This window comes from Helicoverpa zea, chromosome 2 (assembly GCF_022581195.2).
Source record: "Helicoverpa zea isolate HzStark_Cry1AcR chromosome 2, ilHelZeax1.1, whole genome shotgun sequence".
NCBI lineage: Eukaryota > Metazoa > Arthropoda > Insecta > Lepidoptera > Noctuidae > Helicoverpa > Helicoverpa zea.
In genome coordinates this window covers 6,789,053-6,801,651 of record NC_061453.1, presented here as the reverse complement: position 1 = coordinate 6,801,651, position 12,599 = coordinate 6,789,053, and the positions used below count along the sequence as shown (strand labels likewise).

The 12,599-nt window shown below is 36.6% G+C and overlaps 2 protein-coding genes across 2 annotated transcripts; both read left to right on the top strand.

Moving 5' to 3' along the window:
* The first annotated feature begins 3,414 nt into the window (after positions 1-3,414).
* Positions 3,415-4,471, top strand: LOC124639682 (small integral membrane protein 8). Its single transcript, XM_047177131.1, has 2 exons — positions 3,415-3,891; positions 4,148-4,471. Exons 1-2 carry the CDS (start codon positions 3,790-3,792, stop codon positions 4,301-4,303), a joined length of 258 nt encoding a protein of 85 aa, XP_047033087.1. The 5' UTR covers positions 3,415-3,789; the 3' UTR covers positions 4,304-4,471.
* Positions 4,472-4,581: 110 nt separating this feature from the next.
* LOC124639673 (rab-like protein 6) lies at positions 4,582-11,997 on the top strand. Its single transcript, XM_047177121.1, has 12 exons — positions 4,582-5,220; positions 5,298-5,452; positions 6,337-6,527; positions 6,736-6,882; positions 7,302-7,476; positions 7,637-7,795; positions 7,869-7,993; positions 8,076-8,222; positions 8,312-8,625; positions 8,778-8,818; positions 8,905-9,340; positions 10,824-11,997. Exons 1-11 carry the CDS (start codon positions 5,109-5,111, stop codon positions 9,094-9,096), a joined length of 1,758 nt encoding a protein of 585 aa, XP_047033077.1. The 5' UTR covers positions 4,582-5,108; the 3' UTR covers positions 9,097-9,340; positions 10,824-11,997.
* The last annotated feature ends 602 nt before the right edge of the window (positions 11,998-12,599 follow it).

Below are 12,599 nucleotides of genomic sequence, written 5' to 3'. Positions count from 1 at the left end.
GAAACAGAAATAGAAAGTTTAAATCCAACGAAATGTGAAAATGCAACTATCAAGCATAAATTGCTCTTGACAATGATAGATGGAAAAGTGGCATCCTATATCTCTGGCACTTCTACAGCAGTTTGCGATTTGTGTAAGGCGCGTCCGAAGGAAATGAACAATATAGAATTGGTTCAGAAAAAACCAGTGGACGAAGATATGTATAAATATGGATTAAGCAGTCTTCATGCATGGATCCGTGCCATGGAATGTTTGCTTCATATAGCATATAGATTAGACATTAAATCTTGGCAATCAAGAGGAGACGATGCCAAAAAATCTGTAGATGAAAGAAAAAAGAACATTCAAGACAGATTCAGAAAAGAAACTGGTTTATTATTAGACGTTGTAAAACAAGGCAGTGGGACGACAAACAACGGAAACTCAGCTAGAAGGTTCTTTCAAGATCCAGCCAAAACTGCTGATATAACTGGACTAGACGTTGCTTTAGTGCAAAGACTTGGTGTGATCCTACAATGTATTTCTTCTGGTGAAAAAATTATTGTAAACAAATTTAATGAATTCTGTATAGATACTGCAAAAATGTTTACCAATCTTTATCCATGGTATTATATGCCTGTGAGTATTCATAAGTTGCTTATTCATGGAGCTCATATAATTGAGCATTTGTCTATAGTGCCAATCGGTTTTTTGTCAGAAGAAGCATCTGAAGCGAGAAACAAAGATTTTCGTAAATTTAGAGAGTCTCACTCGAGAAAAAGTAGTAGTATTAATTGTAATGAAGATGTACTTCATAACCTGCTTCTCACTTCAGATCCTTTTTTGACAACCATACGACCAAAATTGGATCGTAACGTAAAGAGAAATATGTTTAAAGAAGTTTATGAAATGATAGTCACAGAAGAAAATCAAGTAGAATTTTGTGACGTTATGAATTTAATATCTGATAGCGATTCTGAAGAATCTGAAATAGAATCTGATGATGATATTTTCTGTGACTAACACTTTCTTTTAGACTATTGATTTTTATGATGCTTTATGATGCTGTTCTTCGTTTTGTTTGTTACATTGAATATTTGTTTTTACTGTTTTTATCATGTCTAAATATTAGTGTCAACCAATTTAAAATTTTGTCCTTACTTTATCATTATGAAATTAGTTATTAGTAAATTGTAGTTAAGTACTTCAATAAATATCTTAGTAATAGAATTGTAGGTATATTTTGATGTTTTTACATATTTTATTATTTGTAATTTATTATTTTTTTAGTAACTAAGCGTGACAATAAAATATTTTTTTGTTTTTCATAAAAAACGACTGCTTTTATTTAATTTAATTTCAGTCAACCATGCGCCTATTTATATGGTTTCCAAAATTGGCACTTATGAGGGTAGGTATGTTAAAAATCGATTCGAGTTCTTATTGTAAACAATAAAAAGGTCTTTTATAAGTAATTAGCTAATTTTCCAAAAAAATAGCTAATCACCTCATTAAAATTTAGGTAATAACAAATTACCAAAAATTAACAAATTACCTCATTAGTAGTATATAATTATTTCCAGAGATTATATTATCGGTGCACCAATGAGTTATGGCCTGACCATATCAGTGAGTCACCACTGAAGTGAGATTCAGAGATAAAATATGTGAAACTTATAAATAAATATGTAGATGATATTGCAAAAATCGGTCTATACTTGTATCTTAAAACGGGCACATTTATCGCACCATGTTTGTTTGAAGAAAATGTGCCAAATATATGTCTTATTACCATATAAAAAATCAACTCGAAAGGCGAAGGCAATCTCGAGATACATCAGTTTTTAAGTCACTTCCCATACATTTAAATCACATTTTGCGCTATAGCTCTCGATGTAAGAGTCCAATCAGAAAATGCTAGTAACATTTTTAACAGCTAATAAGAAGACAAATACGATGGCATAACTCGTTTTTCAAAAATTGACATTTGGATATTTAAATATCCTATGTCCCAACGCTTGTATGGCGTCGATCTACTGTGCGTCGGCGCGCCGGCCGCGAGGTATAAGCTTGCTGTCACCGCAAACTCAATATTATTTTAAGACGATTATGATCGATGTTATAATTGAACACGACGTAATGAAGTTGTTTCGCTGCCGGCTCGGAGTCGGCGCGCAATTAGCACGCCGTCGGCGCGCTGTACGCATGAGGTCCGCTCGCTTGCAGCACGCGGGCGGCGAGTCGAGTTGTGTGGAAGCGGCAAGCACGCTGACTGCTCGCCGTTTGCTTTTTCATATTGACATTACGAAATATATTATAAAATACATGATTTAATGCTCTAAATTGAATGACAACTTAAATGCTGGTGTGGAGCCGTGCTGTTGCGGTGCCGCTATTATGTGCCATAACCTTGAATCTGGAAGGATCATATAACCAGAGTACATCTTGATTTATATATGACATTCAAATATATTCAGTAGTTTAGTGAGTAGTGGCCTAGTGGGCAAAGAACCAACCTCTCGAGTATGAGGGCGCGGGTTCGAATCCAGTTCAGGCAAGTACCAATGCAACTTTTCTAAGTTTGTATGTACTTTCTAAGTATATCTTAGACACCAATGGCTGATAAAAAGGTAAAGGAAAACATCTTGAGGAAACCTGGACTATATAGTCTGAAATCACCAACCCGCATTGAGCAAGCGTGGTGATTAATGCTCAATCCTTCTCCGTGTGAGAGGAGGCCTGTGCCCAGCAGTGGGACGATAAAAAAAAGGCTGAAACTGTAATTGTAACTGTAGTAGACAGAGGATATTAATTTTATTATATTTTTATATTTGCCCGGTATATGAGCTTCGCTTGGGGTATACATATAAAAGACTGCGCTATTGTTGTTCAGTGCTTGGAATCCAATACTGTTTGAACATTCTTGGTCACTGTTAAAGCCCCCAGTACACATTGGCAAAAGCACGGCCAATACACGCCATCACCAATGTGTACACGGGGTATTGGTGCATGTTAGCGGACATTTGTCAAGGTTGGCGCGCATTCGGCGAGTTGTCTGTTTTTTGGGCACACATCAAAGGAATCGTGGCCCAGCGTGGCGTGTGGTGTTTACACATTCTGCCAATGTTTAGTTCATCACCGACCGCTGAGGATAGTACACTTTTGTGTTGCGTTTAAAAATAAATATCATCATCATCATCATCATCATCATCATCAGCCTATCGCAGTCCACTGCTGGACATAGGCCTCTCCAAGTGCACGCCAAAATAAATATAGTAGTGTAGTATTTATACTAATATGTATAGTAGAGTAGTATAATATAAATATATATTGTAGTGTACAAATAAATAGCCGCAGCCTTAATTACTTTGACGTCCATCGCAAGTGGTTTGCCAGGCAGCAATGAGCCATGCGCCAATGTGTAAACACCATTTGATCGTGGCCTACATTTGTGCATTGCAAAGCTTGGCCCAACAAAGGCCAATGTGTACTGGGGGCTTAAGGACTGACAATGAATGACAGGCTGTCATACAATGCTGTCATTGTCATGTGTCATGTGATAATATGCTTATGTTTACATCTCGACTTTCGTAGGTTAGTTTTATTTGAAGATTTGAGTTAAGAAAAAGGGAGTAGCAACCTGATTCAGAAATCCAAGCAATTGATAAGTTGACATAATTTAGTTACGAAAATCGCAAACGGCTCAAAGAACCAAATAATTATGGATCACTATCACAACTTCTGACAGATAATAAGTAAAGGCGCTATAATTTCTTGAAGAACCTGAGATCCGCAGCAAGTGCGTTAGACATGGACTCCAAAGATAAAGAACAGAAGCCCGGAGAGGGTATACGATCAATGAGATCGACTACAGCATTTCGAGTGATCAATTTCGAGCTCTATGCAAAGCCCGTAAGTAAAACTGCATACCTAACCTAAAATATTTATGTAATACAATACAAAATTTTGGGACAAAATTTTACCCTATCTAGAATATAGTGTATATTTCATCCTAAGAAATTATAATTTAGTATGTATTGCAAAAATTGTTAAGATAGAATAAAATTACTAGTACAGATAATTACTAGTATTAGGTACAGAGTCCTTTTTATATGAAGTCTAGACAACTTATGTTCCTATATTAACACTCTTAATACTTTTGTTTCAGAACATTGTTATTATGACTATTGGAGCTGCATGTTTTACTTTTGCACTTGGTTATATTGCATACATGCGAACAAAATATGAATCAATGGGATACTACGCTGCTGTAGATAAAGATGGTAAAGAGATTTTTGAGAAGAAGAAATCTAAATGGGACTAAGATAAAATGTTTGTTAGATGTAATCAGAGTTAGTGATGTGCAGTGAACTTTTTATAATTTACAGTATGTTTGTTGTTTTATTTACTGTACAAACTTCCATACAAAACTGTGCTTTATTTATTTATTTAAGCTATTATTTAAATGTGCAAATAAACTGTTAGAACCATATACTCTTGTCTTTCTTCACTCTTTTATTTTATCTACTATCATGCACATGCAGGTGCACCCATTCCTCTGTGTTCATTTAGGTATGGAGGTGTTGTGTTTTACATGGAACTTAATATACCCACAAGCTCCCCTATTTTGGAGATTCATGTTAAATGATTACAGATTAAGTTTGATTTGATGAACATCTTTCGTAGAAGGAGTATATGCAGTCTATGGCTAAAACCAACAGGGGCTCCGTTGTGTGACGGGGCCGCGCAAGCAGCGTGTTCGCAGCGCACCCGTAATGCATTTTCTCATTTGCTGCTCGCCCGCATCGCCCCGTAGCCGATATCCTATTCCGCTTGTGTAAAAAACATGTTTTATTTATGGTTCTACGGCCTCCTTTTATATCTGTGCTGTTTTTATGTGTCACTTTGACATACGAATGACATAGATAATAAAACGCTACGGATTTCGTTTCATGATTCGATGTCGTAGATTTTGTATTATTTGTATTGTAGTTTTTTCGCTATCATGTTTATATTTTAATATTTATCTCAGCTGGTTTACGTCCCCGCAGCTTAGTACTGTGGTGTATTTACTTATATATTGCTCATGTTACCTTTCGGTTAAATTAGCAAAGGAATAAATATTAAATATGTTTTCTGCTCTCAAGAAACTAACGAGAAGCGGAGATGATCGCTGTCCAGCTCCTTTGCCCATGTCTTCTTCTTTGCAGAAGAAGTTTTCCAAGGGGGTTCATTTTAATAGTAAGTTATGTGAAGAACTGCAAAATATATAATTTGCATTAGATCATTTTTAAAGTTAAGTTATTTATTGATTGTAGTGAAAATACTGATAAAAGGCGACAGGAATGTTGGAAAATCGTGCCTATTGCAGCGTTTACAAGGTGGACCCTTTATCGAAGATTATGCGCCTACTGATCAAATACAAGTTGCGCCTATACACTGGACATATAAAAATACTGATTACATTGTTAAGGTAAGTGAAAGTGTATGGTAAACATTGTACACTTGCTTATTTGTTCGGAAGATTTAGCTAGATTTATAAATGCAAGTTTATTTGAGCTGGACCGGGATGGTATGTTTTAATTTACATATGTAAAATATTACAGTCAAGCTGCACATGAAAAGAGAAACAGCACACTAATATCTAGCTGGCTACATATGGTAATCTGTGCTCATCATTAGCTAATACTTAATTAAAATGCAAATATTCCCATAAATTTTAAATTCTCATTTGCAATTCCACTTTCACTAAGAATTTTCTTTTACGTTGTGTAAACAAACACTAATCTTTTATTAAAACTACCTTTTTCTAATTCTTAGATCTGCTATGTATCCATTATTCACTAATGGTACAGTTCTTGCAAAAGTGAATGGTCCACCCATTTCTTTCCACTTCCATTCAGTCCTGGATTTATGAATAGGCTGTATAGGCGGCCTAGGGGCAGCAGCGTCTGAGTGGCAGCAGATTTCAGAAAGATAGACGTCAAACACGTCCACTCGCTAAAAAAAAAACAAAGGTCCCCTTGGCCGAATTTACAACAAATGGAAAGTTATTATTTGTAAGGTTGAAGGTACATGGGGCGGCGGAAATAAAGTTGCCTACACTCATTAAAAATATAAATCGGGCACTGCTTCCATTCCTGCCACCTGCTGAACCAAATCATATAATTAATTCGTCATTGCTGAAAATGTCAGCTCAACAAATAGTTTGGCAGGATTAAGTTTTTGACTAGCTGTGTAAATTGTCTTACTGCTGAGGCAATCTCACATTCGCAACTAGTGTGACGTTTCATAGGCCTATTTGAAATAAAAACAATTGACTGTGACAAATAAATAAAAATACTAATTCTTTATCAGGTAGAAGTATGGGAAGTAGTAGATAAAGGTCGTACAAAGAAGAAACCGCCATTAGGCTTAAAACTGGAGAACCAGTCCGCTGCAGCAACCACAGAAGATGGTTATGAAACCCCAGTTCTTGATGCCACATTCTTAGATGTATATAAAAATGCCAATGGCGTTATTTTGATGCTGGATATTACAAAGCCTTGGTATGAATTTTTAAGTTTTCTTTTATATGACTTTTTTCTCTATTTCTACATACTACATAGGCATACATATAAGCCTTAATTGAGATTTTATTGAGCTACAAGAACAGCAGTTAACATCCTGATAAGATGTGTCTCCCTCATATATTGAAACTACATAAAACTTATGTCCTCATAGGCTTTGCATTATATCATTTCTCTTATCTTCTAGGACTTTTGACTATGTGGTAAAAGAGTTATCTCAAGTGCCAGCTGATCTACCAGTTGTGGTGCTAGGCAACCATTGTGACATGCAGCACCACAGACAAGTGCATCCCCACCATATTGAACAAGCTCTTCACCATGCCAAACTTATAAGGTACCTCCTGTCTACTTTTATGATCATCTACTTATCATTGAAATAAATATTACCTAACTAGGTATCTACTTTTAGGATCATCTACTTATCTTCTCTTTAACATAAATGTTATCTAACTACTATTGAAATAGATTTTCTGAAAAATAATAAAAATCGCGAATTTCCAATGAGAATACCAGGAATATTAGGAGCCATTCCTAGACCCACTTGACTGTCACATGCGGTCTTAGTTAGATTTGAACCAGTGAATATTGAATATTGACCCACCTTTGGTAGTCGACCGCACGACACGGAAGCGTGAATCTGAATTAGCCAAGATCAACTCGCGTAACATGATATATTCACATTAACTGCTAGTTAAGTAATCCTTTCAAATTTCTGCACAAGTATGGTGAATAAGTTAAGTTTCTTTTGTCCAGAACTGCTCCTGTGCGTTATGCGGAGTCTTCAATGCGAAATGGGTTTGGACTTCGATTACTGCACAAATTTCTCAGCGTGCCATTTTTAAGGCTTCAAAAGACAAGCTTATTAGAACAACTACAGAGGAATCAGAGGGATGTTGAGGAGATTGAAAAGGAACTTGATGACTTCCAGGTTAATAACTAAGTTAGCACAAAAGAAATGCAAAAAAACATCAAAATTGCGATTCTGCTCTTTTTTGGGAAGTCTGTTAGAAATACTTTGCACAGGCCTCAAGATTTAATTTAAAAGGTCTAATGAAGATTGATTAATTCCATGAGTATTATTGTTTCAGAATTCTGAAGAGTCCCATTACAATCTGTTTGTGGATCGCCTTGCAAATAAACGACGGCAAAGCGCGGGCCAGCTTGAACATCGCCCAGCTAATGATCGTTCTCCTAGCATCGTGCTTGGAGCTGGCAAACCTATCGTACCGCCTAGTGTCAATCCTCTTGTAAGTTAGATAATATAACTACTTGTTATGTTCTTACTACTTCCATGCGTGGTAACTTCATTATTTATTCCAGGTAGCGCAATCCTTAGCTGGCAATGGATTGAAAACACAGAGCCACTATGTTAGCTCTGAATTAACAAAGCCTAAAAATCAAGTTAGTATGGAAATGACGCCACCTCGACTACCTCAACAAGACAGGTAGACAGTAGCTACGATAGAAGCCAATAATTATCTTTGAGTTTTTGATATACTTACTAATTTATATGTTTGCGTATTATAGTGGACCGAGTACGCCATCTGGCGTTAATATATCCGCCTCATCTGGATGTCTGGATGAATTTTATGCAGGTACATTGGACAGTAGCTTTTTGGAAGACCTTCCAGCAATATCCACCACCAACCAAGAAATTGCATATGACACGGACAGGTACTTACGTTTCGCCAAGTTATGGCTTAGGTCTGCTGTTGATTCTTGAAATACCTAATAAATGATTGTGATCGTATCTTACTTTTCAGTGAAGATGAAAATACTACTAATCCTAAAGTAACAATCGATCAGGAAGACCTGGACTTCGAAATTAGTTCATCAGCGGAACTTAAAATTGAGACAAAGTTGCCAACGGAAAAAATATCAAGAACAAACCAAGATGAAGACAACCTTGATAAAATGATGAGTCGAATGAAAATGGAGGAGGATGTTGATAGCCATGGTTCGGATATAGGAGTCACGCCTATATTTGAAAAAAGTCGTCATATTGACTTGCAAATTTCACTGGACAACGACTTTCCACTGTGGGCTGGCGATACGAGTGCAAGAAGATCTCCTGAAGGTCAGCTATATTTTGATATCGACTATTTACCCGCGTCTTAAAAATACTACTCTAAATACCACTACTCTACCTTTAAACCCAACATATACAAAATTTTATCCAAAACATTTCTGGTTCTTCTTTGTATTTTTTATAACGTCATTATTATGCAGGTGGTGAAGATCCTGACACGGCTAAAGAACCCAGTGACAAGGTATTCAAGTTTATTATTTTTTACTGTTCCATTTATATAAAACTTTCGTTATCAATCGGTATATTAAAATTTTTGTTTCATCTTAGGAAAAAAAGCACAAGAAGAAGAAATCAAAGGACAAGGACAGAGGAGATTACAACGAGAAATCCGAGAAAAAAGAAAAGAAGCATAAACATAAGAAATCAAAAAGTGATAAAAAGCCTTCTCACCCTCAACTGGACTTACTGGCACCGTCGTCGGCAACAGAGTTTAATTATGAAGAGTATGATAGCATTTAACATCAATATTCTATTATTTGAACTTCTACATTCCATTCGTCTATATTCGTGTGATTTTTATAAATGTCTGTATGATATGACATAAATATAATCTTTATTATTATAAACCAATAGTAAAGATGACGGCATGTTTCTAGCCATTGTTTTCTGCAGCAAATTGATGGCTCTAAATACAACTGCACAGCATGGACTTCATATAGTCTGACTTACAAGCACCATAATTTTTCGATTTTGTGTAAATGAGTTATGATTAGGGCATGCAATACCGGTTTATCGGTTTCGGTTTTACCGGTAAAACCGCCCATTTTCGCGATTTTTAATTTACCGGTAAAAATAATATGTAACCGGTAATTTACCGCTTTTTACGTTTTTGTGATAATGTATAGCAATTGTTCATTTAACGTCAAATCTTCATTATGTAGCCTGAACATAATGTAATATTGCATACATTACATATTGTAAGAGTGTTAAAGTTGCTGTTTTTTAGGAAAGTAAACTTATGTGACTCCTTAACTATCTCTAGGTTACATACAAATCTTCATTATCATCTTAATTTATAATATCTAAACAAATTTTATTCATTCGGTTATTCTGAATTTCCTCATAGCTGTCAGCTCCTATTAGGTAAAAATGTAGCTTATGCTTATTTGACCTACTCTATGACCTTATTGAGCAAGGGCTTTTAATTCACTACCATGCAGAAAGCTCTGAGGACACGGTGGAGCACACAGTCTAGGTATGCACGGCCTAGGAAGGGTACCGCCGTGTCGTCGTCGAGCCAATAGGCAGCGGCGACCTCTCGCGTCCGGCCCTGGTTCAAGCCATGGTCCGGAGCGAGAGGGAATGGGAAGCCGTCGCCTCCTTCTGCGAAGCATTCATGCTCGAGAAGGAGATGGTGGAGCGCCTGCGAGTTCGCACCTCTCATCCAAGCCGCAGTAGTGGACCAGGAAGACACCACGGGCGCCGAGTGTCGAGAGACAGCTCCCGGCCACCGTAGGCGTCGGTCTGTGGGCGGTGAGTTCGGGTGGCTCATCGTTCCTCCGTCTGCATAGACAACAGACCAGTGTCGGCGGCCCGAGTTGTTCCACGCGCAGGGCCAAGGCCTGCCGGGGCTGCGGGATTGTTCGAAAGACCGCGACCCTGGTCCATAAAATGCCTACGATTTACTATAAAAAAGGGCTTGCACTTCAATGAAAAAAATGTTTTTTTTTTCACGGTTATTCTTAGCGTTTATCCCGTCTTGTGACGGGGTCCGCTTTCCGTATCTTCTTCGTCCACTTCAATTTATCCAGGACATCTTCCTCTTCGAGTTCGTAGATTTTCATGTCATTCATTACGACACTCAACCACCACAGTTTCGGCCTGCCTCTGCGCCTTTGACCGGGTATATCGAGATTGAGTACACAACATTGGCGATGTATTCAGGTGGTCTCCTTTTTACATGGCCGAACCATCGCAGCCGTTTCTCTTGCATTTTGTCGACGACATCGCGTACGGATGGTTCTGATATGTTTTTTTGTTACGGCCCACGTCACAAAAAATGTTTACCACCTTATACCTTGTATTTTTAATTATTTTTTGCTTTTAAACTACCCAATCTTATTGATATCATATCACATTTAAAAAAAAAATACTAAAATTACCGTTTTACCGGTTTACCGGTAAAAATATTTTAATTACCGAATTTTTACCGGTAATTTTTATTTTACCGAAATTGCATGCCCTAGTTATGATAGAAGTACCTCGCCAGCGCATCTGGACTTTCCAATTTATACTTTTGAATTACCGGATGTCTAGGCATTCATCCTGAAGCACTCAATTAAAAAAAAAAACTTTCAATGCATATGCAGGCAAGCATACCCATTACCATATATAACAAATATTTTTATTAATTTTAATGTATTAAATATTTAAATAGATACATACAGAAATAATAATAATCGGGAAGCATAATTTATGGAATCTCAAATTTAGTATTGGCAGAAAGCAAATGTAATAAATTTTCTAGTATGTAAATATAAAAACTAGTTTAATCTATCTATAGCCATGAAATTAAAAGGTCAAGCACATTATTTTTCCAGTATTCTTTGCAATTTTTTTGCATATAAATATAACTTTGCAGCAATCATTTGATTAGAATATTGCATTTGAAAGCTGCTTATTTATTTCTATGGGTAAAGGAACAATACAACACACTGGTAACAATACAATACTGGTATCTAGTGCATTATAATTTAACTAGCTTCTGCCAGCGGTTTCACCCGCATCCTGTGGGAACTTCTGCATGAACCCGGATAAAAAGTAGTCTATAGCCTTCCTCGATAAATGGGCTATCTAACACTGAAAGAATTTTTCAAATCGGACCAGTAGTTTCGGAGATTAGCGCGTTCAAACAAACAAACAAACTCTTCAGCTTTATAATATTAGTATAGATACTCCAGTTATTCCACAGATACGGTTAATCCAGTAAACTTTCGTAAAAAGTGAAGTGGTACCCCTGGGACTAAGTATGTTAAAATTCAATAGGGTAGTTTCAGGACGCTGACTATTTTGTCTCTGTTCATAAGTTGAGATAGATTTGCACTTATTTGTATGTCTAGTTATGTCGAATGGTGCCAAAGTGGATTCTAATTGTAAATCAGATGATAATGGCCTTGGATGTGCATTTATTTTTGCAACGGATACCTATTGATGAATGTCTGCCTTTTTACTGACATATCCCTTTTATAATATATCTAGCTTCGTCTTAACAAGTCTGTTATTATTGAAAACGTGCAATGCAATTCGTATAATGTTTGTAATCGTAAGTTAAAATTGAAATTAAATACCTCGTTACAGCATAAAATATTTTATCATGTTATATGTATGCTTGTTGTCTAAATAAAATGTTTTAACAACGCATTTCAATTTTATTTTTTTGGCCACTATTCAAAAACCATACCAGTCATGTGAAATTTTTACTGTCTAGCTATCAAGGTTCATGAAATACAGCCTGGTGACAGACGGACGGCGAAGTCTTAAAAATGAGGCCCTGCTTTTCCATTTAGGTACGGAAAAAGATATTATTTTCAGCATGATAATAATTTTACAGTATTTTTTTCTAATTTTATGAGTACCTAAGTGTTGAGAGCATGGGGTCCAACTAAATGAATCTGCGAATGTTTGCTATACTTACCACTAGCCGTTTTCCCGCGGTTTCACCCGCGTCCCGTGGTAACTACTGCCCGTACCGGGATAAAATATAGCCTATGTTACTCGTGAATAATGTAGCTTTCGAATGGTGAAAGAATTTTTAAAAACGGTCCAGTAGTTTTTGAGCCTATTCATTAGGGTCGGTTCATATCTGACGGAAAATGCGTCGAGCGTATCGTAAATGTATGATTGACGTACTATATAACGCATCATCGGTTAGGTGTGAATGATTGAATGTTTTATCGTATATTTGTCTGTTTTGGCGTAACGCGACCGAAAATACGCGACGTATGTTCCGTCAGATATGAACC